General features: G+C 36.0%; 1 protein-coding gene across 6 annotated transcripts in view; it reads right to left on the bottom strand.

Moving 5' to 3' along the window:
* The window catches only part of NKAIN2 (sodium/potassium transporting ATPase interacting 2), a 585,167-nt gene that overhangs the window by 297,263 nt on the left and 260,900 nt on the right, over window positions 1-27,004 (bottom strand). For all 6 annotated transcript variants that reach the window (XM_035538277.2, XM_035538276.2, XM_035538273.2 and 3 more), the window contains one exon: window positions 20,199-20,336. In XM_035538277.2, coding sequence (XP_035394170.1) covers window positions 20,199-20,336 — 138 coding nt within the window. The remainder of the gene's footprint in view (window positions 1-20,198; window positions 20,337-27,004) is intronic.

Here is a 27,004-nt window from a genome sequence, read left to right as displayed (position 1 = left end):
TATGGGTCTGACCCCCTTTTTTACAAGAGTTGCTGCAAATCACAACCCTATAGAAATGGCTTGAAAAGAGTTTTTATTTTTGGTGCAGAAGATCACAACTGAGTAATATGAATCCTTGGAAGTTTTCAAGACCCAGCTGGAGCAACCTGGTCTAAATTCAGTGTTGACTGTGCTTTGAGCAGGAGACCTCCTGGGGTCCCTTGCAACTGCAACGTCTCTATAACTCTGTACTGTTCTGTTCTTTGATTACTGTATCATGATACCTTTTGAATGTTTCAGTTCATATGCCCATATTCTAATCTTCTTTTACAGTCTGTTTCCTGTTGTAGATGTTTTCTACAGAAACTGGTAAAAGACTTGTCTCATCTCCTCTTCTCCATTGAAATAAAAATCTTTAATGTACATCTATTGAGCTGTAGGAAACCTCCACATGACTGTCCTAGAAGAATATGGGTTTTCAAAAGAAATGTGGGCTGTGAAATAATTCTGTAATTGCGTTTAAATTGGCACCCACTTCCTAAATTGGTATAAGCATGAAATTTACCTTTTATTTTTATTTGTTTTCAAAATTTTATTGGGCCTTGAGCCATGAAAATGGGGTGAAACCATGCCTCATTTATAATTTGCGCTGGAGAACTTTCTGAGTTCACCCAAATCACAGATTTACAGAACCATCTAGGTTGGAAGAGACCTCCAAGATCACCGAGTCCAACCTCTGACCTAACACTAACAAGTCCTCCACTAAACCATATCACTAAGCTCTAACTCTAAAGGTCTTTTAAAGACCTCCAGGGATGGTGACTCAACCACCTCCCTGGGCAGCCTATTCCAATGCCTAACAACCCTTTCAGTAAAGAAGTTCTTCCTAAGATCCAACCTAAACCTCCCCTGGTGCAACTTTAGCCCATTCCCCCTCGTCCTGTCACCAGGCATGTGGGAGAATAGACTAATCCCCACCTCACTACAGCCTCCTTTAAGATATCTACAGAGAGTGATAAGGTTGCCCCTGAGCCTCCTCTTCTCCAGACTGAACAACCCCAGCTCCCTCAGCCGCTCCTCATAAGACTTATTCTCCAGACCCAAACATATGTAGGGAAACATTTGCTTAATTAAATTAATTATTTTGTTTGATTAATTAATTAATTAACTAAAACAGATATACAATGATCCAGTCATATTGTATTTCTACTTTATGTGTCTTTGATAAGAAAATATTATGGCTTTTCTATGCTAAACCAATAACTAATCCCAGTGTGTGGACCTTTGAACAAGGACATAAAAATATTCTACTAAACACGATTTCTGAAAAATCCCTTTGCTTTCCACATTTAACTTCACAAGTAAAATTTTATAAGTTTATATGTTTCCTAACAATTTAATAGAACTAGTTCCAAATAGCAGAGAAATGAAACGTAGAACTATTCACAATCATATACATGAATATTCCTGGCTGGCTTAATACAACTGTCATCAACATCCAGCACTCACCATTCACTGTGGAGTTTTAAATGGATTATATAAAATAGACAGAGAGATAGATGATAGATTATTCCCTAAGAGTCAACCCCTACAGGGAGAGGGCTTTTATGTCTCTGATTTTTGGACTCCCTCATGATAAAGGTTATACTGTAAAGTAATACAGACTGTCCTCCCATTCAAGTAATAGCAGAGTCTGACTGTGACTACTCTGATAGATTTAAATGAGATGGGAAGCATTAAAGGTTATAGTTACCTAGTCTAAGACTTCACTAAAAATAAAAAATAAATTAAAATCCCTCAAACAACACTAAATAGAGCTGCCCAGAAAGAAATTTTCCCATTATATAAAATGCAATTTGACACTCTGTATTTGATTTCTAAGTGTAGTGGAGAAAAAAAAAAAAAAAAAAAAAAAAGAACACACAAAAAAAGTTGTTAATAACAGATAATACAGCACAGTATGCGTGAGAACAATTCAAAGCCCATAGAGCCTTAAATCTCATTCTTCCATAGCTCAGGTGAGCAGTCACTAATGTACTGAATTATTCTGCTTTCACTTACCCCCACCCTCTTTATAGCTATCTTGGTTGAAAGTAATTCATTGTCAAAACAAATACATTTCCATGTCAAATTTAAACTGTAGTAAAATTAGGCTTCTAGCAATAACAACAAAGCAATTGAAAAATGTTAGTGAATGTGAGCTACTTTATTTTTCTCATAAGATAAACTCATGGTTGACTGCAGCTTGAAAGATTACTATCTGTACTTGGATTTCACAGAGAGGCTAATGTAAGCAAATGTTAACCACTAATGTTAATAAATGTTAGTTTCACTACTTCTGGGTAGTAAAAACAAATCCCTAAATTGATTGGAGTAAGCCTGGGTAGTTGCCAGATATTAAAGTTGATATTGAACATCCGAATCAGTCTAAAATATTTTGTCTGAAATAATTTGTCATTCAAATAATGGGAAAATACTTATGTTACTGTTGAGCAACTTGTTCAAAAATAGTGTCAGGTCAACATACTGCTCATGTACCCTTAACTCCTTCGGAGTCTCTGAATGGAGTACTCCAGATCTCTCATAACCATATTTTGCATCTCATCTTATCAACATAGCTTTAATGGTCTGAATATGTACAAGCAAAACTTTGGGAATCTGTTTGGTTGGAATATATACCAAGTTATATTCAGATGTGGAACTGGAATCAGTCAAGTTCAACATGTACAACACCCTGACTAAAAATGGTTCACAGTAAATTAGCAAGGAATGACGTAGCATTAGGAAGTAGTAATTATGCCAAAGAAATAGGCAAACTAAGAAGAAAACAAAACTAGTTCTTATTTTATCTAACATACAAACTTATTCTCCAAAAAGATGCCAGTGGCTGTGCTTCAGATATTGCAGCCACATTATTTAACTTATTATAACCTCCAGCTTATATTAATTATTATTTTTCACATCATGCTTGAGACAGAGAAATTAAATATTTGTTTTCAATGTTCATGTATCTGGACAAATTTTCTAAACCTGTAGTGTGGTTACTGTATTGTTATAGGTTAAATCTCTGCAACAGTGGAATTGTCTATTTACAGCTGTGCACACTGTATGTCTTTTCTTAGGTAGCTAAGAATAGCTTTAGAGGTATTTTAGTCAACAACATGTGGATCTTTTTTTTTTTTTCTCTTCCCTCATGATTTTTCTGTAAATCCAGAGAAGACTGTATTTTGCTTCCATTTTACATTTTCTTCAACAACATATATTTTTGCATTTTGATTAGAGGTTGCACCTGCTAAATGAAAATATTGATTCCTGAATTTCTATGGTAAGTCTCACTCCTGTGTAGTACTTTGAATCAAGCTAAATAACCAGCTTTATGTCTCAGAAAAATACATGAAGTTTTGTTTATTCGTGATTATGAACTGAAATGTATAGACCATTGAGCAATACCCATTTTCGGTTTTTTTCTGGATGTGAATTAAACTGTGGATCTTATAGGATCAGTTCTGATAGAATTCAGTTACTGAATGATTAAGTCATTTGCACCCAAAGAAACTTCTGACAGAAATATATTTTAGAAATAGACACCGATCACAAAAATCTGCTTATTCACACTGTGTCTATACTTAAGTGAATTTAACAATAACATCTTTATGAGGGCAGATTGCTGTTGATCAACTTAAGACATACAGATAATAAAATACCATTATGGCTGTTAATTAGATTCATTATAATGGTAAGTCTCTCAGGACAGAAATAGGATTTGAATTTTTATAAAAGTGCATCAAGACAAAATTCAAAATTTACTTAACTTCACAGTAAGTGGTATAGAACCCTAAGCTTTGGTGCCTTTTTGTATCACCAAAAACATTTCAAATTATAAAAAATAGATTTGAACAATTGCATTTCAAAAAGACTAAAGACAGAAATTGCTTTTTGTTTCACAGAACATAATAGCACTGAGTAATAAAACAAACTCGTAAGTAAAAACAGTGACAAACATTTTTAACATTAAATTTGAAATAGCAACTTGCACTTTATGGAGATGCATAATTAGGGTGAAATACTCAGAGTGGCCAGTGCAACAGTTTATTAGTAACTTTGGTTTCTATACACGATAGAAAAGTTTTGGAGATTACTTTATATCTAGACTAGAAATGCCTGAAATGTTTTAACAGTAAACAGTTAAAGTAAATGATGCTACTTTAAAATTCATGATTTTACTTTCAGATTTATCACCTATTTTGAAAATTTAAGAAAGAAAACATGGATGAAGTAATTGTCATTGCTTATGCATTAAAGAATGCTATTATTTTAACAAAAACTGTCCAAGGATCAACACCCAGGCTCTCACCAAAGCCGGTCATTTAAGTAACTTGGAAAACTCTGTAATTATGTTTGACAAGCTTTTATATTTATATTATATTTATATTTTATATTTATTATATTTTATATTTATATTTTTTTCTGGTTGGACAGCCAACTCACCACAGCCAAATGTCAATTTTTGTTTGACCCTTAAAGCAAAGAGAAGCAAACAAAACATCCATTAGTCGCAGAGTGGAAGCACCAAAGAATCCCTAAGTGGCTTATTGGCTGAATACAGAAGCATGAAAACCAAAGCTGTTTATGTCTGCGCTCACCCAAAAGTGATCCTGAAATCAAAACAGCTGCAGAACTGCACAGGGAAAAAAAAAAAAAAAAAAAAAAAAATGATTCTAACCAAAGGTACTATTGGAAATAGCTGGGAGACTTTAGAGAGCCTAGGAACCAAACTGAGCAGCAGCAGCATTGGTAGCTCAAACTGGGGAATTGCTTACTTGTAAAACTACAGTGTTACTGTACTAGAGTTTTTTAGAAGTAAAATGTATATTGATATGCAAAACACTGTCCTTAGAGACATATTTAAGTCAAATTTTATCTGTTGAGTTTCATAGCATATAAAATGCTGCTCTCTACATCTTTACTATTTTAAATTTATTTATTATTTATACTTAAGTTTATCCAACAAGAATATATGTGGCACTAACATCTATGCCCAAATATATACAATTAACTCACAAATACAATCTGCAAACAAATAATGCCCTGGACAGCTAAAGTATGGAAATAAGGAGCAATGGAGATTTTTGAACATCTTTAGTAGTGCATTTTACAGCTCTGCTCATTGTTTATTTTGCCTTTCAGAGTCAGCCAGAAAATGTATCTTCATCGGTAATGATACTCATGACAACAGGAAAAGCTTGCAAGAGTGGTGTGTCTTTTTTTTTTTTTTTTTTGGAGCTTCAGTAGCTGAAAATCATTATAAAAACATTAAAAATTGAAAAAAGATACATACAGATGGGAAGTGAGAAACATCTCTGAAGTTCTGCAATGAAGATTCATGACAAGAAGATTTATAGAAAACTTTTTATGTAGGTTCTTGTTTGGAAGGCAAAAAAGGCCACATTTGGAATATGACTACAGAAAATCATCTTCATCTTCTCTCAAAACTGGAAGTGCTGATTTGTAAATGAATGGGATAGTATAGTGCTATGTGAATCTCAATACACCTTTCCTGAAGCATAACCTCAGGATGACAATGAAACTCACAAAAGAAGAGAATCAGGCACATTGCCTAAAAAAATCTTAGAAAAAAAAAAAAAAAGGGATAAAAAATGACTGCAGGTACTGGCAGGTACTGTGTAGGGATTTGAAATGACTGACTTGAGTCAGCTGCACTTGAATGACTGAGATTGCCTAAAAAGACTAAATCAAATTACCTAAGCCGTAATCAGTTGGCCAAAACAAGAACTGTGTTTCAAGGCAATGTATTGGTAAGTATTTTAATTCAGACTTCAAGCTGAAAATTTGAAATAGCTTAGTTTTAGCTACACGCAGTACAATGCCTCCTTAAATATATCTGAGAAATTAGTGACTGAATTAAGGTGAAGAGAACAGAGGAAGAGGTAGACAGATGTACAGAAGGAGATGTAATAGAAAGGGGAGCTGCAACAGAGATACTGTTACACAACTGTGCTCAGAGCAGGCTCTGAACCTGCAGTCTGTTGCAAGGAGAGGCAGCAGAGCAGAGGAATGTGAGACTTGGATATGTGGTTTGGACCCAAGGCAGTTTCCGTGTCTTTTCTAATGTTTATCTGATTGTCGTATAAGCTGTTAATTAAAACATATTAATCTCTTCCTGGAAGGAGTGCAGCTATAGGTTCCAGCTGCTATCATAATCGCCACTGAGTCTGACAAAAGAGTTATCAAAACGAGAGCTTGAGGCATCTGTAGGTTTTTCCCTTGGTGGTATACTGTCCAAACAGTGTTTTATTACTGGTTTTTCTTACAGAAGTGCTCCACACTGTTAAGTAGCTGAGATCTCAATCTTTATTAGACTTTGCAGAGAATTTGGGGCATCTCTTGGTTTGCAGGATATACTGAGACTTGAGAAAAATGGTTTCACATGTTGATATGTCACAACCTTTCCTCTGGTACTGAGAAAATGCCTGTCTTTCTGTGTTTCAGTTCTGATTTTGTAAAGCAGTGTGGGGGACTACTTTTCTACTTCAGCAGTGTGGTACAGAAACAGAGACATTAAAAGCTCTGAGGTGGGAAGATACTCCAAGGACTGCATGCTATAAACACATGCAAGTTAAAAAGACAGAGGTATAGCTCTTTGACAAGCAAATGTCAGCATTGACTGATATATGTCAGCTGGAAAAAATACGAATAAACAATGCATAGTAAGTGGAGCAACTGTGGGAAATATAAGGAACTCTCTTTACTCTAAAGAGAAGTATTTGGCACTGAACTATAGAGGTCATCTCAGAGCAGTGGTAACATTACCTTATACTTGCTTGATTTTTAATTACCTTTAGTCGGCCAGAGCTACCGGGTGTTTGAGAGAATTTTAATTCTTTCAACTACAGTTTAGATAGCAGTAGCAAAACCCACGGATTTTCCCTCTAATCTCTTCCTTTGCATATCTGTTAAAGACATCATCAGCTAAGTTGTTCATTCTTCATGCCTTTTATAATGTTTCAACTACAAAGTGCCAATTAGACATTAGTTTAACAGAAAGGAGTGTTGCTTGTTATACATATATATATATATATACATATATACATCTGTAGAGTAAAACCCACTTGTGATTATACTGACAAACCAGAGGATTTATATTCTAAAGAAAGAGAAGATGAAATATAGAGGAACTTCATGTTTTGGCGTCTTTCCAGGGTTGCTGTTAGTGAGCTTTCTGGTTTGAATTAAAAGAAGAATAACATATTTGTTGTATATTATTAGCAGTTCTACAGGGAACTGTAACTCCTCAGTGTAGACTCCCTGGAAAGCCATTTTCCTTTCTTTTGGAGTGGATGAGAGACAGACATTTTGAATGACTACTTTTTAAAATGTGAATACCATTCATTAAAAGAGGATAAAAGCATTAGGAAAGGAAGAATATAGCTGAATTCTGAAGCAATTAAACCTGTTATGAATATCATAATTAAGGATTTAAATTCAAAATATCAGACAGAATTATGCACTGAACATGTTCTGCCTAAAACTTACTGGAATTTAATGCTGTACTTCATTATATAATACAAATTATAATTTTTCATCTTCTAATACTCCATTAATATATCAGTTTTAAAACAGTATTAGCCAAGTATCTTTAAAATGGAAATTTTATGGAAATGATTTTAATGGAAAAACTAAATTAGACTCTGAAAATTTACACAAATCCATATCAATCTGAAAGAAAAACTCTGAGCAGAACTGTTGTTGAAGTAAACTCTGTCCTGGAGTTTTTCCAGAGTGTCTTTCACAATAGTTTCTGAAAAAAAATCCCAAATTCACTTTCAAGATTCATTGGATTCAGGTTCTTCAAGAACCTGATAGAAGATGTCTCGTGTTCAAATAAGTGAGAAGAATTTATTGTGTTTTCAAAATGTTCACTACTTAAAAGGCCTCTTGAAGTATGAGAGCTTCTCATTTAATTATCTACCATGTATCTCCAGAGGGCTGGTACACTTTTTCTCTTTATAACTCTTGTTTTCTGGCAGTAGGGAACTTCTGAGAGGGTGATGTTCTGTTAAAAACTTAGAGGAATCAGAGAGTTCGGAACTCTTAACTGGGATTGTTTCCTTTTATTCCCTGGCTAGTTGTCTGATAAACAGATTTTATTTATTTATTTATTTATTTTTCCACTGTGCTTCCCCAGAGCTGACAGACTAATAGTCTGGATACTCTTTATCCTTGATAGAATATGTTACACTTTCTTAAGAAGAAGTTGGGTAAGGTCTTCTGATCACAGAAGAAATTTCCATTTAATAATTTTCTTTAGATTACTCCTTCTGTACCTCAACGCCTGATGCCTAAATGTGTTCCAGTAAAGAGAACAGATGAAAGTAATCAAACCTTGCTAAGACAATTTTCTATCTATGGCATATATATATATATATAGTGTAGCATTTTTTCTAAATGCTACAAAAATTTTGAAGTCCAGAGCCAAAAAAGGCAGAAAATGCCAGAGACATTTAACACAGACTACCTTCTTTTATCTACTTTCATAGTCAAGATTGCTGCACTCTGTATAGTATTATATTGGAAGTGATTCTCCGACATATTTGATCAAGAATCAACTGTATTTCAGGGGTTGGAGAAATTGACATCTGTTGAGATCTCTTGCAAGTTATCAATTTTTTTTTTCTAAAAGGAGAAGTCAAAACCAAAGGCCCGGTGTAATCTAGGCCTAGACAAGCTTCTGGACCAATTATCAGATAAAAAAGCAGACCATATGTTTCAAACTGGTATTCAATATCCCATCAGTAGACTAACTAAAACACATAAAGAAAGAATGACTTTTTGCCCATTGGAATACTTATGCTTTTCTTTGTTCAAGTTCTGTATATGCGCAAGGCATCAGACTCAAAATTTGGACTAGTTGAACCCCTACAGTGATGACACTTGCCAGATACTCACTAACTTCTACTCCCTTCACCTTCCTGCCCCTACTATAAAGTAGGCTAGATTCTGTTTCAAAAGTAAACTGCTGAGCCTATCCTTTTAAGTATAAATGAAAGCACATTTAAATCCACAACATAATGTCTAATCTTTTAACACAACAGCAGCAAAAAGCACTCTATTAAATGGCATACTTCCCTGTGAATTGAAAACTCTTTCAGCAGATGTTGTTTAAAGTCCAAAGGGCAGTCTTTTACTTACATCCCTAACGATTTTTCACAGCATTTGCCAGAAGTGAGCAAAACTCTCCAATAAAATAGCAGTTAACAAAATTTACAGAAATCATTCCTACAGAAGAAATTTCTAGTAGTGAAATGACAGAATACAAACAGAATCTCCAAACCCTACCCTACTATAACATCCAAATTCTTATCAGTAATATTTAGAAGAATTTTTAAGCAAAAAATAATATGCCCTCCTTCCAGGCATGTCTGAACGTATTTCTGAACACAGAGATATTTCAGCAAACTCATGAGAACTGAAAGAGGACAGCTAAAAAGGTGACCATGACAAAGGATCTTTTTAACAAGGTGAGCTTCAACAAATGGTAAGCATCCCTCAAAGTATTTAGTATAAACATTTTAATGCAAAGAATATTAAAGATATTGAAGACTTATCACAGAAGGTGCTAAGGAGAATTCATGTTGCTATTCATGGCACGGAAAGCATTTCATGAAAGTGCCCCTATGCAGTAATTACTATACCATAAAATACCAGTGCTTCATTTAGCATCGATTTATCTGGCATAATGAAAATGAAACCATGAATGAAATTTGGGGTTAATTTGGGGTCGAAGTGGATTCCCCAGCACTATAATAGTCTTAATTCATGTTATGATTTGGAGCTTTACCTGGAGTGTCCCATAAACGCTTCTGCAATACTCATTTTGAAGGTTTACTAGTGCTCTTTTAAATTTTCTATTTTTATTCTGCACTTTTTTCTCTGTCTTCATACTCTTGCTCATACACTTTGCTCTTCAAAGCTTTTTCTTACTTTTATACAATTGTATGCTGTATTATTGTAGTCATTTTCTTTTTTAGTTTACTTCATCAGGAAAACTCTCACAAAGACGTTTACTTTAGTTAATAGTCTCTACTAACTAGCTATATGACTATGCTGTTCCTCCTTCTCTTGTCTCCTTTTCAGTTTTGGAATCTCTAACCTATGGTAAGAGATGGGGTTAGAAACCATGGGGTTTCTAACCTATGATAAAATTTTTATTCCCCTTTCTCACCAAGATGAAGATTAGTAATAAATGTTTAATTCTTGGTATGTCATGAGACACAGTGACCACGAATATCACAGTCACTATTATTTAATGACTCAAAGATAATTATTTTTTAACAAACTCATTTGATTTACTCTCAACTGAACTTTCTATGTGACTAATTTTTAATCAACCACATCATGAATAAATTGACTAAGCATTGAGTAACTATTTCATTAAAGATTTATCTGATCTAACATTTTTTTCTATTTAGATACAGTCGGAGCTTTCCATAAAGACCAGTTTTTGGAATGCTGTCATCTCCTTGATCTGATATACTTGGTATCTTCTGAATCTTTTTTATCTTTCTGATAGAAAATGTGCTGGTAGTGTGTATTACTGTGACTTCAAACTACTGGATGAATATCTCAAATTATTTACTGTTCTGTCATCTTTCTCTTTTGTTGCTTTTTTTGCCTTTTTTTTTTTTTCTTCCTCCTTTTTTCAGCTGTTCCAGTGGGAGTACATTTGGAGTACCTCTGGAAACATCTGGAAATAAAATTCCATTGTCATACACTTCCTTGTTTTGATCTGGTCTTTAAGTTTCACAACACAAATCAGATAACTTGCTTCATGATATTTTTAACTTGATAGAAACCCCTAAACCCTGGAAACTTTATGCTGAGAACTTCATGGATAACGAAAAGATGTTTCCAACAAGTACTATTTCCATTTTTAAGTTGATTTACTTCAGTCTTGTTCAACTTGTTTTGTGATTAGCATTCAACAAAGACTTAGTAAATATAGTGACAGAATATCCTAAGAAATAACACTTCTGCTGCTGGTATTAGTAATATTTTCAGAAAAGAAATTCTTTTTTTTTTTTTTTTTCCCAAACACATTTGTATAGGAAATGGCAGTTTTGGCAAGTTTTGTATAAGAAACGGCAGTTTTGTTTTTTCAAAGACATTTGTATAAGAAATGGCAGTCTGGTCTTCTTAGAAAGATAAAGTAGATTGAATACCTATTTATTTATATAGCTATTTTGTTACTAATATTAGAATTAAAATAACCACAAACTTATGTTGAATATTGGCAATATTGGGAAAACAAACAAACAAACAAACAAAAACCTCACAATTATTATCCATAGCAAACTACTGAATCAAGGAACAAACTGAAGAATATCATTTTGTGTTCTTGAACGACATGTTAGCAAACAAAACATCTTGCCAACGGCACATTTTGAAACAGAACCAGTATCCTGATTCACAGTTTCCTGTGACAGCCAACAGATAAAGCTGCTACTAAAATATTCAAGGTCCACATTGCCTTAATGGTATTATTATTATTGAGCATTAGCTCAAAATGATTATGCAGAAGATAATCACTTATGTCTACAAATCGTCAGTTGCTCAGAAAAGTTGTGCAGAGTACACAAGTATTTTGTCTGACTACGTGCCTCAATCTATAAATATATCTACATTTTAGTTGCAACACAGTAAATTATCACACAGGTAAAATTAAGATGAAGTGTTGAATGATTTGTCTCAGAGTGGAGACAAAAGTACTTCCTGAGGAACCCCTATAAAGAGAGCAGGTTCAGGTAGGAATCTGACTTCATAGACTTCATAGACTTCAAAAGCTTTGTAGCTTACATGCTGACCAGCCTTACAGGCTGACCATTTCATTTAATTGTCCTCTTTATTAAATAGGTTTATATATGTACATATATATATATATATATACACATTTACATAAACCTATTTAATACATATATGTATAACAGTGTTAAAGAAAGAAGATATATATATATAATTCCTGTACTGAGCTTGAGTATAGGCACTTTCTTTTTTTAAATAAAACAAGTATCTGGAATATTAATTGGATTAGACCAATAAAATAAATTAATCTCAGAACTGTGTTGTTAAAAGTGTTGAGCATAAGAATCAGCTTTCTTTCTTTCTTTCTTTTTTTTTTTTTTTTAATCTTTTAAATAACTGTTCCATCAGGGAAAACAAACAAACAAACAAACAAACAGAAAATTGATTCTCTTACAAGATTTAGCAGAACAGTGTCCTGAAATATTATTTCACAAAAAAATCTGGCCAATAATTAACTATACTGAAGCCCATCTTTAAAATTCAAAGAAGCAGATGACAGCACATGGCTCCAGAACTGCAGCTTCCCTGATATTCTTTCTTTGTTTTACACTTTTCTGTAACATGGTTGATGTTGTTTGACAGTACCCTGACATGTACGTATGACAGATGAACTGATGCACACTTTCATGCACTTCTTTGAATATTAGAAACATAGAGCATACTAAATTGCAACACGTAACTGTAAACTTCCAAAACAGACCTGATGGATTCAGGGCTATTTGTCATAAAAGGCATTAAGTAGATACCACTAAGGGTGTTGAAGTCATTGACTCTGTCTAGATTTCAAAAAGGCATACATTAACTCAGCTGCACTCTGGGGCCTAACAGTTTGGCAGACTTGATGCTGCTGCAAGAAATCTCAGACATAAGGTATTTGCCTCTTTTTTAATATATATCAACAATTATGTGTTAAGTAATGTACCAGTAATAATCAATCCTTTTCTCCCAGACTTAATGTGACCAGATATTATCCTGTACAAGATTCTTTTTGTTCTTAAGGATTTCAAATTTGCTTTGTGTCAAACTGAGATCCTTGCTCTTTTCTCCTAGTATATTGTGGTCTGTAGTAGCTTCTCGTGAACACCTATAACACTTGCTATTTTTTATTATTATGTATAAGAGAAGGAAATACTAGAACAGAATAAATTAATCCCTGAGAAAATGTTAGTAATGTTGTTGTCCACTCCATAATTTTTCTACATACACAGCCAATGTCCACTGTAACTTTGTGATGAATGGGTCATTACAAGAACACTTTGTACAATCTTCTACTATCACAGATTTGAAACAAGGTAATTTCTTCTGGATTAAAAACTTTCTCCCTTAAATACTGGATCTTCACTTTATACTCAAGGCAAGAAAACTTGTTCATTTTTCAACAGAGATGCTTTTTCACTTTCTCACCACTCTTACTTTTCTATGAAACTGCTCAATAAAACTTACAGAATTGTATAAAAAAATCTTCCTTTCTTGGAACTAATTCTAGAAGAAGATAACAGATAAAAAAGATATGAAGAAGCAGTGGAAATTATAGATATCTACTCATAGAATCATAGAATATCCCGAGTTGGGAGGGACCCACAAAAATCATTGAGTCAAACTCCTGGGTCTCCATCATCTCATCCCCCAGTCTGTACATATAGCCAGGTTTGCCCCTTCCCAGGTGCGGAATCTGGCACTTGTTAAACTTCATATTGTTGTGATTGCTGAACTCTCCAACCTTTCTAGATCTCTCTGCAAGGCCTCACCACCCTCAATGGAGTCAAAAGCCCCAACCCAATTTGGTATCATGTGCAAACTTGCTCAAAAAACCTTCAAGTCTTACATCCAAATCGCTTATGAAAACATTGAAGAGGAGTGGTGCTAAAATGGAGCCCTGAGGAGCTCCACTATTAACAGGTCGCTATCCCAATGTAACCCCATTTACAAGAACCCTTCAGGCCCAACCCATCAGCCAATTGTTCACCCATCTTATTATGTTTTTATCTAACTGTATTCTGGTCATTTTGTCCAGAAGGATACTGAGAGAAACAGTATTGAAAGATTTACTGAAATCCAGAAAGGTTACATCAACTAGTTTCCTTTGGTCAACTAGATGGGTGATCTTGTTGTAAAATGAAATCAAGTTTGTTAAACATGACCTTCCCCTTTTGAACCCATGTTGGCTGTTACCAATGACTGTGTTGTCCTCAGGTGTTTTTCAGTAACTCCCAAAATAATCTTCTCCATAATTTTACCACACACTGAAGTGAGACTGACAGGCCTATAATCACCAGGATCTTCTTTCTTGCCCTTCTTGAAAACTGGGACAACACTTGCCAGCTTCCAGTCCACTGTGACCTCTTCAGAGTCCCAAGACCATTGAAAATAATTGAGAAGTCCCACAATGACATCAGCCAGCTCTCTGAGTACCCTGAGATGAATACCAGACAGCTCTCTGAGTACCCCGTATTGGGTCTGGCAGGGATGGAGTTAAATTTCCCTGCAGCAGCCCATAAAGTGCTCTGCACTTATAGCTAGAACAGCATTGGTACCACACTAGTGTTGTGTCTACTTCCAAGCAATACTGGCACAGCATCAGGACTCCCTCTAATCCCCCCAGAGCCAGCAGGCTGGGGTTGAGCAAAAATTGAGGAAGGAACATCACCAGGGCAGCTGACCTAAACCAACCAAAGGGATATTCCATACCATATGATGTCACACTCAGCAATAAAAGGTGGGAAAAAGGAGAGTGGGCTCTCGTGAAAATGTCTGTCCTCCTGAACAACTGCTATGCGCGTTGAGGCCCTGCTTTAAGGAGGTGGTCAAGCATCGCTCATTGGTGGGAAGTAGAGAGTATTTTTTTTCCTCTGTGCTTCCACACAGCCTTTTTTTCTTCGTCTTTTTTTTTCTTCTTTTTTTTTTCCCCTTTTCCCTTTAATTAAATTACTTATTAATAATAATTTTCCCTTAACAATTATTTTTCCTTTAATTAAATTATCCCCAACTCGTGAGTTGTTTCTTTCTTTTTTTTCTTCCCCTCCTCTTCTGAGGAGGGGTGTGAGAGAGCCGTTCTGGTGGAGTTCATCTGCTTAGCAAGGTAAAACCACCACAATCCCATCAGGCCCCATGGATTTATATGCATTTAGATGGAGCACTAAATCCCACATAAATTATGGGTTGACTGGGAGTTTGTCATTCCTGCAGTCACAGTCCTTGAACTTAGGGAAGCTGGGCTCCCAGAGCCCATCACTGGTGTTAAAGACAGACGTGAAAAATACATTAAACGTCTCTGCTTTGTCTATGTCCCTGTTTGTTAGGTGACTATCCTCATCAAGTATCAGGCCAATGTTTGCTCTGGTCCTCCTTTTCCTGTTAACATACTTTAAAAAGCCCTTTTTATTGTCACCCACACTGCTGGCCAGCTTTAACTCTAATTGAGCCTTAGCCACATGAACTCTCTCCCTGAAAAGGCAAGCAGCATCCCTGCAGTCCTCCCATGTCACCTGACCTTGCTTCCAGGGACCATACGCTGTCTTTTTCTGCCTAAGCTCTTGAAGAAGATCCCTTCTCAGTCAGGCTGGCCTTCTGCTCCTCCTGTTTGACTTCCAACATTTTGGAATTGCCTGTTCCTGTGCTCTTAGGAGCTTGTACTTAAAAAACAACCAGCACTGTTGGACCCCAATGTTTTTAAAATCAGCTTCCCAGGAGACCTCACTAACTAGTTCCATAAGCAGCCTGAAGTCTGCTCTCCCCCAGTCCAGGGTTGAAGTTTTGGTGGCAGTTTTCCTCCTATCACCAAACATTTGCAACTCAACTACTTCATGGTCACTATGGCCAAGGCAACCACCTGTCATCACTTCACCCACAAGACCCTTCCTGTTTACAAGCAACAGATTTAGGAGGGCACCTTTCCTAGTTGGCTCTCATAGTACCTACCTCTACCAAGAAGTTATCATCAAGGTACTTCAGGAATTTCCTGGACCTGTTTGTCTCAGCTTTGTGATGTTTCCAGCTGACATCTGGAAGGTTGAAGTAAGGACAAGGACAACTAATTTAGAAGTCTCTCTCAGTTCCTTAAAGAATAATTCATTGGTGTCCTCATCCTGGCTGAGTGGTCTATAGTAGACTCCCACAACTACATCCCCTTTATTTGCTTATCCCTTAATCCTTACCCAGAGGCTCTCAACCACATTGTCACCAACTGCAAGTTCCATACAGTCCAGTGCCTCTGTTACATAGAGTGCCACCCCCCCCCACCTCGCCTGTCCCACCTATCCCTTCTGAAGAACCTGTAACTGTCCATTGTAACACACCAGATATGACTTTCCTGAAATTCTTATATTTCATAATTAATTTCAAAGTTTTTCTCTATCTGTTTATGTCACTGCTGAGCTCCTTTATATAGTCTTTTATCTTCTTTGAACAGCAGTGAATAAACAAAGTACTTATTTTTACAGTGCTACCACTCTGGCACTGGAATACCACAGGGTGTGGTTCACTGGTCAGGTGGATTCCTCTGTTTGAAGAAGACAGTGACACTCAACAGAAATGGGGTTTTCAGTCATTCTTATGCATTCTGAGAATGCTTTCTAGGAATGTTAAGAAAACAGTAGAATGTGATTGCTAAGCTTTTCCATGAAGCAGGAATCAGAACACGTGTTCACTCTGTGCCATTTCCTTATTCTTCTTTCAGCACATAGTAGAGTGAGGAATATGTGCTGAGCATCTCAGCACAGCTGGAATCCCTCTATAGAGGAACTGGCAGAAACTGAGCCTCCAGTCAGAGCCCTACCCTGGTGAAGAGCACCACTTCTTTCCACAACCCTTAGTAATTTTCATTAGTATTACCCCTTGTGGTGGTTTTACCATGCTAGACAGCTGAACTCCACCACAACCGCTCTCTCACTCTCCCTCCTTAGAAGAGGAGGGGAAGAAGTAAAGGAAAGAACAACTCATGGGTTGAGATAAGGATAATTTAATTAAAGGGAAAAGTAATTATAAAGGAAATATTATTACTAATTAAACAATTTAACTAAAGGGAAAAAAAAGAAAGGGGAAAAGGGAAAAAAAGAACACAACAAAACAAAACAAATAAAGGCTGTGTGGAAGTGCAGAGGAAAGAAATTATTCTCTACTTCCCACAAATGAGCAATGCTTGACCACGTCCCTGAAGCAGGGCCTCAACGCAGGTAGCTGGTGTTCAGGAGGACAGATGTTTTCGCAACGAGAGCCCACCCCTCCCCTCTTCTTCCTTTCTCCACCTTTTATTGCTGAGTGTGACATCATATGGTATGGAATATCCCTTTGGTTGGTTTAGGTCAGCTGCCCTGGTGATGTTCCTTTCTCACTTTTTGCCCACCGCCTAGGAGGGTTAGAGAGAGTCCTGATGCTGTGCCAGCAGTGCTCAGCAGAAGACACAACACTGGTGTGATACCACTGCTGTTCTAGCTGCAAGTGCAGAGCACAGCACTGTATGGGCTGCTGCAGAGAAAGTTAACATCCCAGCCAGACCCAGTACACCCCTCAGGAATTTGCAAAGCCCGATCTTATTACAACACTGCTAAAAAACGCATTTAAGTCTCAGTCATTCCACTGGCTAACCTTTGTTCCTACTGAAATCCCTATCTCTAAGTTTCAGCATAGTGCTGTTAAGTAGTTCTTTTATCATTAGATAAACTATATTATCATTATAATTTACACATACACACAAAGGTTTACTTAATTATTATCTTTTGAAAAGCTATGTCTATCTAGATGCTTATTCCCATCTTTAGAAGATATGTTTTATTTCCTGAATCAATCAGTGGCATACTGGTTAATGGTTTAGGTTTATAAATAAAAACAAATGTGTTCTCTCCAAACCTACATTAAGATTAATCCCTCTAGTTTTATTAAATTTCATTTTCCAGTCCTCCTTGTACACCAAAACTTCTGCGTCCCAAGCTATTTGAACTATTTTCCAAGGCCTGAAACCACACAGTCATCTATTCCCTTCTCACCCAATTCTAAATTTCCCTGTCTCTTCTAAGTTCAAGGACACTCTTTCACTTGTGGTGTCTCATCTGTCTAAAACTTATTTCCTCTTCTCCCTAAGCTGCTGAATCATTTCTTGAAATCTCACCTTAAAACCTCCCTGCCCTCTTTAACCTATGATTCACAATCCCTGGAAAATATTTTTGTGATGTCCTTTATAAGCATGCACAGTGAAAGAGGAATTTTATTGTAGTCTTATTGAAGTAATCTTTACTCAAGGTACTAATGTGACTGTGGATTAAGGGTCCTACAGGGTCCACTCTAGGCAGATAGAGCCTTGCAGAATCACTTGAAGTCTGAGTTTTTGTATCCACTCGCTGGAAAACCTCATAGCTACATCTTTGTAGGTTTAAAAGCTGTTGTCTTAATCTTTCTTTTTGCCTTTCAACTCATAACTTTATTCTTCATGTCAGATTATGCCACTGAGTTTTGTCCAGTTTCAACAAGGTGCCTATTCAGGGCCCATTAGAAATTAAAAAAAAGGATGCAGTCCCATTAACTCTTCCTCCAAATGATCAGTTAAATTTCCCTCATCCTGACTTTAAGACAATCTCCAAAGACAGCAGTAATGAAAACAATCAAAGCAGTCATCTGTTGAGCTGACTAATAAGGAATGAAAGTTTCATCATCATTTCTTTACCTAATCAGCCTGTGATAGATAGCAGATTCAGGTTTCTATTATAAAATCTGAGCAAGACAAACAAATTGATCTTAGATCAGTTCTATCCAATTCCATGACAAGATGCAGGGAGAGAAACTCACAAAAACAGATAGGCTACAGTGAGGGGGGATCTCTAAGAAAAGATAGGTGTGAAAATTAGTAGAATGGTGTGATACAAATGGCAGCATCCAGAAACACATGTGAGCAGTACCTATTCATAAGGCTGGTATTCCTCCCCATTCACAGTGTACTCATCATTGCAGCAATTAATTTTCTGTACTCCTGTTGAAAAGGGCATTTAAATCTACCTTTTTTTTGTTTGTTTGTTTAATTCTTTAGCGCATTTTATCCTCATTTGCCTATAGTCTTAGGATGGTATTTTTGTTTTTTTATGCTTAACTGGCACTTGATTGATTTTTTTTAATTTTTATTTTTATTTATTTTATTTTATTTTCAAGTATTTTGGACTTGTCATAGCACTAGAAATGGAAGAAAACTCCAGTTCACATTCACATAACTCCTAGAGTTGTGAATTGAAGGAAACACTCAAAATATTTCAGACTTCCAATTTTTTTTTTTCAGTGTTCGTAATCTATGTTTTTGATTACATTAATTTACATGGGTATGCATGAATACATTGTACCTGTGGGCACACATTTTCTGCATATAGCAAATCAAAGAAATAGAAACACAGACACAACTATTAATGTATTGCTGTTAGTGTCACACTACTGGACTATGGACGGTAGCACAGGGTAAAAGACAAACCTTTCCATCTGCTGAGTGATGACTGTTATGTGACGGAACATTATAACAGGACACAGACTTTGCAGAAGTGGGTATGGATTCAGTGGACTTAACTCATTTACTCATTGTCATGAAAATATGATAGCACGCAAGCAAATCTTTTGGTCTGTTGTCTGTCCCTGAAGCATATCACAAGCCTTAACTGAATTAGCAGTCAATTTGGATAGAAATATTGTTATATAAATCTATGTCTAACAAAAGGTGTTCTGAGTAATAGCTTTGAAATTTTTTGTCCTGTCTTTATAGAACTGTACATCAGGGAAAACAACAAAAAACAACAACAACAAAAAACAAACAGCTGATGAAATGAGGATTTCATTAATACTGTATTATACCAGTGAGTATAGCAATACTGAGTCTGTGTGTGAGAGGCTGAATAAGAAAAGAAATGGATTAAAAATATAAAGATCCAAATCCTTATTTTTTTATCCTGGACCCCTCAGTCTTTAACTATCATAAACACATTTCTCACCATACTCTCATATTTTATTTTTGAACTTGTACTATAATTTCTAAGAGGGATACACATAACAAGTAGGCACTCCACCAACGATCGATAATAACAATAATGAATAACTATAATGAACGATGAATCTGCTGTGGAGATCTGGTGCATCTAGGAAAACTATTCACTTCTTCAAAGCCCATATTTTCCTGTTGACTTTTAACTGTTGCAGGTGGTTACCATTTAATTACTGCAGGTGCTTCAGAAGTGTAATGAGTGAATGTAAAATATTACAGAAGTGAAACCAAAATAAGATTTCTATTTCTTTTATGAGCAATGCAGTTTGGAACGTTTTTTTTTTTATTTTTTTAACATGCACATTAAAATAAATAAATAAAATGAAATACTCACTCCTGTTATGTAACGAGGTCTATACTGGATGGTTCCAAATAAGCCAAGTATGACTACAATAATGTGTATAAAATTTGCCAAGATGGGTGCCCACTGATAACCAAGGAAGTCAAATATCTGCCTCTCGAGCACAGAAACCTGTGATTAAAAACCAAAAGAATAAATAGATTAGAACACACCAAAAACCATCTATAAGGACATTGCCCCATCCCCTAGTCAAGGTTATTGCCCTAAGTTTAAATATAGATAGATAGATAGATATACATACATACTTCAGTCAGCAGTACAATGAAGTGAGTTTGCAATGTTTCACTTTCTTGTTTTAATGAAAGCTGCATTTCTTACTGACAGTTTACTGAGTTATATTCAGTTAGCTAAAATATTCATGCAGCCAATTCTATCAAGTTACTAAACTGTTCAGTAGGATGTTATGTTTACAGGTGGAGAAACATAAACCTTTTTGTTATATACACCAGCAAACGTTATAATGTCCTAGAGTGCTGAAATGTGTAATATACTGGTGTTGAAAATAAGAGCTGGGTTTATGACCTCTTCTCAGCTACTTTGCTTCCATCTACAAATACCATCCTTCAGCCTACTCCTCTCTCTTTGCTTTTATAACCCCACTTCCTCCTCCCCACCCCCCACAACTCCTCTGTCTCTAGTTATCCTATCAATGGGCTTTTACTTGCATCCAAAATCATACAACTTTTTGACCTGATTCTATTGATAATGACACTAGTTCACCTCCTCCCACTGTCACAAACAACTCAAGTATAAGCTGTTATCCAAGACTCCAGATATTTCTTTAAAAAAAAAAAAAAAAAGAATTATGGTACAATCTTGGTCTGTTGAAGGCTGTTTTCAAGTAATACCGTTCCAAACAGACAGATCAGAAAGTAGAAAAACTGCATTTCTAGTACTCTTGGTAGGAATCATTTGAGAATTCGAACAGCAGGTGTTCCTTAAGTTGTGTTCAGACATTATAGCAAAATATAGCACTGCACACCAATCCATAGGCAGAATGATGTGTTTTGATCTGAGCAATATTGATGTGAAGAGTAGAAAGCAATGTAAAAGTAAAGTGAATTCAGACAGAACAGGTAAGTAGTTTCTTTGGTACTATTCCAACAATTTTACTAAATAGAAATGAGCAGGTGAATTTCATGAAAATGTATATGATAATCATCATCATAATAAAACACACAAAAGAAAGAAAAAACAGACTGTTTCTTTATAAAGTTTCATTAAATGACAGGAGACTATTTACTCAGTTTATACTACACACTGGATTAATTGATTTAGATGTATCTCTTACACACCCTACGCATTTAAAAGATAACACCTTCTGAAATCAAATACTAAATAAATAATTAACTACTGTTCGCCACTGTTCATGAATGATATAGCTACGGGAGAGTTTTTTTAACTTTCATGCTGGAGTCCACTGTCACACCAACATTTTCTTTTTGAAATTAACTAAGGTTTGCCATTGAAAAGACAGCCTACACTTGCACCAGCAGTGCAAATGTAGAATGTTAATTATATAATGCTTACTGGCATATGTTGCACTTTAAGATAGGGATTCTCAAAATAACCCGGGGGAAGACATGTCATTTTGAATTTCAGGCCCATTTGAAAGTTCAGGGATTAATGTCGATCACTCAATTCCTCTCTGAAAAAAGATTCCTTTCATACAGTGCATCCAGCTTATAACCAGTCTTGGTATTTTGCCTAGCATTTTATGTTACAGTTTGATTGACACAAAGAGATCCTGGTTTTACACCGTCCGAGATGTTAATGAACTGATTTGTTCTATCCTACACCTGTCTCTAGCAAAGCAACTTCATAGAACAGTTCACAGAATTCCAGGGCATTATATTTCAATGGTGAAAATGGTGAAAAAGAAATAAAAGAAATAAAAGGAGGGTCGAGCTTCAAATTATGAACTTCATGAAATCCTCCTCTCCCTATGCTTTTAAGTTTATCATTAAAAATTATTTCCTTGACTATTAACATAGTCATTTATATAGAAAAGACAAACATGCAGCATAAAACAGCGTTGCAGAGGTCTGTGTGAAGTCCATTAGCTGTATCAGCAAAAGACCTGCTATACCTTAAGCACTGTTAAACAGGTAACAAAGGGAAAACGTTCACTCTGAGCAAAGAGCTTTTATTTTCATCGGTTGAACAAAGTGTAAATAAGAATAGTAAGGCAGTAGCAAAAAAAAAAAAAGTCTAGACTGTATAAGCATCTAGTACAGTAACAGTAGGGATTCAACAAGCAAAAAATACTAGGGATGAGGCAAATCATTCAACCAGTAGGAAATGATACAGCTAAGGATGCCAACTATACAGGAAAATTGCAGTGTGGTAGTTAACTGTATAAAATAGTAGAAAGCCAAATATTTCTGCTGCAAGTTTAGGTTAAAAGGAAGTTGCATTATTATGCATCAATCATGTTTTGTTTTGTTCCATTTTGTTTTTTAGTGAGAGACAAAGTAGTTTGACCAAAACTTATTTATGAGTCTGTTAGATAAATGACTGTTCTGTGTAAAATCTGCACTTCCCACATGCAGCTTTTTTTTTTTTTTTTTTTTTTTTTATGGCCAGCAATTGCTTCTGAACTAAGCAACCATTCCCCTTAGATTGTGGTCATGTTGAAATGTCAAGCGAGGGCACCTACTGGAGCAGCCTGTCTTCCCATATATATTGTATCCTGCTGACAGAAAACAGGGCATTCAAAGCAGGTGGTAAATATCAGCTACGCAAAACAAGGAGATGAGTCTGCAACATCTCTGTGTCTGTGTATCTACCTCATGCTTGCCATAGGCAGACTATTAGACTTGATCCTGTCATTCCAAAGCATCAGCTGCGTGTTGGGATTGCTGGAGATGTGAAACAGCAGTGTTCTGGTAGGGTGCACAGAGATAAAATGCTGCTGAAATGCAGCTGCTGTTCCTTAGGAGATCAGACTACCACAGCAAGATGCATCATAGATTTATCAAATGGAAAGTATAGGACAGAGCTAGATCTTTATTCTCACTGCCGGAAGAGATGAAGGTAGAAGAAAAAACAACAACAACAAAATGCAAAAAGACAATATGGACTTATGACATGCAGTTACTCAAAAAAATGTCATTGGGTCTGTCTATTTTTGTGTTTCTAAAAGGGGAAAAGTAGGACAAAGCACTGACAAAATCTGTTAAAAACAGTATTATGTGGCTTCCTCCTCTTCCACAGATGCCAGAATCTTGAAGGATTTCCTCACACAGCAATCAAAAATATAGACCTCCTTTTGAAAGGACTTTTTTACTTTAAAAACTTTTTAAAAATTTGTTTAAACAACTGTACTTGCTTCTCCAAATGAGATCCACCAACTGCAAATGTTTAATGATGTTTCAAGCATGCTTCAAAGAAAGAGGAAAGAACTGAGAAAGAAATACTCATATTTAAAGTCTAGGAACAGAGGGAATGGCCCGCTTTCTTTCATGTTGTTCTGGAATCCAGTGCTTAAAATGATAACAGGAAAGAGGATGCTTGGATGAAAAATTAGACTATGGGAAGAAAAAAAAAAAAGTAATTCAATTCCATTTTAATAACATAAGGAACCCAAAACATAGGGTTATGGAGTCTCAGTTCCTAATATTAGAAAATAAACATCCACCAAATAATCTTAGGCTTCCAAATAGATAAAATATCATTGACATTATTTTATCTAATCACCGATAAATTACAGAAGATCTAAGTAAGCATAATTACAGTGAACCATTTCTACTAATGCATTACTTTTTCCAGACTTCTGCTAACTATTTTTAAAATGTATACAAAATAGAATCAGTCTGTATGCTGTCAAGTTGGAATAGCTCAAACCGTTTCCAGATTCTTGTCAGAAGCTGGTTGTTAATAGGTTAACAGTGTTACTGACCCTGAGGGATCTAAAGAATTGAATTTCCAGAGGATAAAGAAATCCATTTTGAGTCAATTCTTAAAGTATATGATTGGAGTAAAATTTCAGACAGGAACCACAAAAGAGAAACCAGTCAAAAGATGATTTATAACACAAACTCCAAAAGGGAAAATGACAAAATGCTTTTCCTCAGAAAGCTCCTTCAGAAGAAACTCAACCACCACTACTTCACAATGATATAGATTCAGAAGTTTGCACTATATCAATTAAAGTACGCTCAGGCACACATGCACACAAGCAGGTCTGCATGGTTCCTGCCAGTCAGGTCTCCTGAACAGCTCAGGCACACAGAATGCTAGGGCCTGGAGGAGGATCTCACTCAACTGATGGTTTTGCCAGCTGAGTCATGGTGCCAGGCTCTCACTCCAGTGGATGAAAAGAGTTTTAACTTAACTCCTGGTGAAGAAGAACCACAAAACTGTGCTTTATCTCGTGACTGGTGCAGGTGAAGAAAAAGCTACTGAAATTATGCCGTAATAAGTAACTCCTCCAGTCACAGAGTCATCTAGGTTGGAAGAGACCTCCAAGATCACCGAGTCCAACCTCTGACCTAACACTAACAAGTCCTCCACTAAACCATATCACTAAGCTCTAACTCTAAAGGTCTTTTAAAGACCTCCAGGGATGGTGACTCAACCACTTCCCTGGGCAGTCCATTCCAATGCCTAACAACCCTTTCAGTAAAGAAATTCTTCCTAAGATACAACCTAAACATCCCCTGGTGCAGCTTTAGCCCATTCCCCCTCATCCTGTCACCAGGCACATGGGAGAACAGACCAACCCCCACCTCACTACAGCCTCCTTTAAGGTACCTGTACGGTGCAATAAAGTTACCCCTGAGCCTTCTCTCTTCCAGGCTGAACAATCCCAGCTCCCTCAACCGCTCCTCATAAGACCTGTTCTCCAGACCCCTCACCAGCTTCATTGCCCTTCTCTGGACTCGCTCAAGCACATTGATGTCCTTCTTGTAGCGAGGGGCCAAAACTGAACACAGTACTTGAGGTGCGGCCTCACTAGAGCCAAATACAAGGGGACAATCACTTCCCTAGCCCTGCTGGCCACACTGTTTTCTTATGCAAGCCAGGATGGTGTTGGCCTCCTCAGCTCAGCTGTGTTGCATTAGATGCCCACAGCTTCTCATCATTTGCTTGTGTTGTTGAGTTAGACATACAGTGTTGCAGTGATTCTAAGTTCTTTGTTGTATGACATATAAAGTTAAAAAGAGCCCAATAAATACAAGTACTTTGGGCCCATGTAGTACAAGAGCATTGTAATGTTAAAGCCTAACTGAACCACACACAATGTCCCCAGCTAACTCTCCCGTGCACTTCCATCATTTTGAGGCAGAAAGCACACTTTGCACCATTCCTTAGAGAGGTTCAATTAGATATTCATCAAAATTTCCTGATACTATTCTGATAGTATCCTGAGACAGAGGACCCGGTTATGCAATGAATTCACTAGACTTACTGAGAAAAACCAGAATAACATTTTCAAGGTCAAGTCCCTACGAAATACATACATCTGCATATGTGCATGTAAGTCAAGTCTTTTATGGCAAGAGAGCAGGGAAAGAAAAAATAATATTTTTGAGGGAAGGAAGTCAAAACTAAAATGAGGTTCTGAGAAGAGCTATGGACACAATGGTGTTCTCAGCACATTAAATAAAAAACCATGACAAGTGCAGATAATTAATGTAAAAATCAACAAAGAAATTAGTTTCCACTTGTCCTTAAAGGAATCAAATATACAGTACTAAGTCCCTGTCCTTAATCTGTCTGATACTGCTGAGAGAAGGAATGGGCCTTCACTGTACTTGATAAGAAGGTAATCATGTTTTTTAAAAATCCTGTATAGGACCACATCCCTCCATCATATTGTGTACAAGTGGATTTCTGCAGTGACCTAATGAGGACAACAGGGCTCTCCATGGGTACAGAGAGTATTTGAAGACTCAGCTGCTGACTTCTCTAACTGAACATAGTAATAATCATAATAATAAATAATAATAAAAAAGGTAAATACAAGCTTTCTACAGTAGGTTTTTGGTTATGTAGTAATAAGAAGCAGAACTGTTATCTAAATAACACTTCAGTTGTTATTACTCATGACATGAAAATAAGAAAGAATCTAGCTAAAGCTGAGCTGGTGAAACTGACAGTTGGTTTAAATAAAACTGATTTACTGTGCACTGAACATATCTTCAGGGTATTAAATTCACAATTTATAAGCATTTAGACTCCACCATACATACGTGGAGAACCAGTGACTTGCACAATAACAAAATCAAATCTCTGTCTTCCAAGTACTTCCCTAAAAGAGTTACCCTCTGTGTGAACAGGTGAGAGAAAGAAAAAAAAAAAAAAGAGGAAATTTCTGGCAAAATGTTTGATTAACAAGTTTTATTCTTACAAAACACATTCTCCAAGCAAAATATGGAAAACCAATAGCCATGAAAGAGATAAATGATCGAAAATAAATTGGGTAAGTCTCTAATTTTACACTGACTGATATTGTTTTGTTTGTTTGTTTGTTTTGTTCCTTTTTTCTTTTTTTTTTCTTTTAAATACTGTTTCCCAGAATTACTGTATAATCTTATAGAAACCATATTAGTAAAATTATGACAAAAATGTGATTAAGTAACAGTGCTGTACTTGAGATATAAAATTTTGAAATCTGGAGCAAATATTCATAGAAACATTTTATATAATTACATACAGCTTGTAGAGATAACTGTCTTAAATGTCTGTAGGCTTTTTATTGTACAACACCAAATTCACCTTTGCTAATAACGTAAAATAACAACAACAATTCACAATATGTGAGATATAGGAGA

Source organism: Cygnus atratus, chromosome 3, assembly GCF_013377495.2.
Source record: "Cygnus atratus isolate AKBS03 ecotype Queensland, Australia chromosome 3, CAtr_DNAZoo_HiC_assembly, whole genome shotgun sequence".
NCBI classification, from domain to species: domain Eukaryota; kingdom Metazoa; phylum Chordata; class Aves; order Anseriformes; family Anatidae; genus Cygnus; species Cygnus atratus.
Note: the sequence above shows the minus strand (reverse complement) of the source record. Positions and strands in the feature narration are given on the sequence as shown.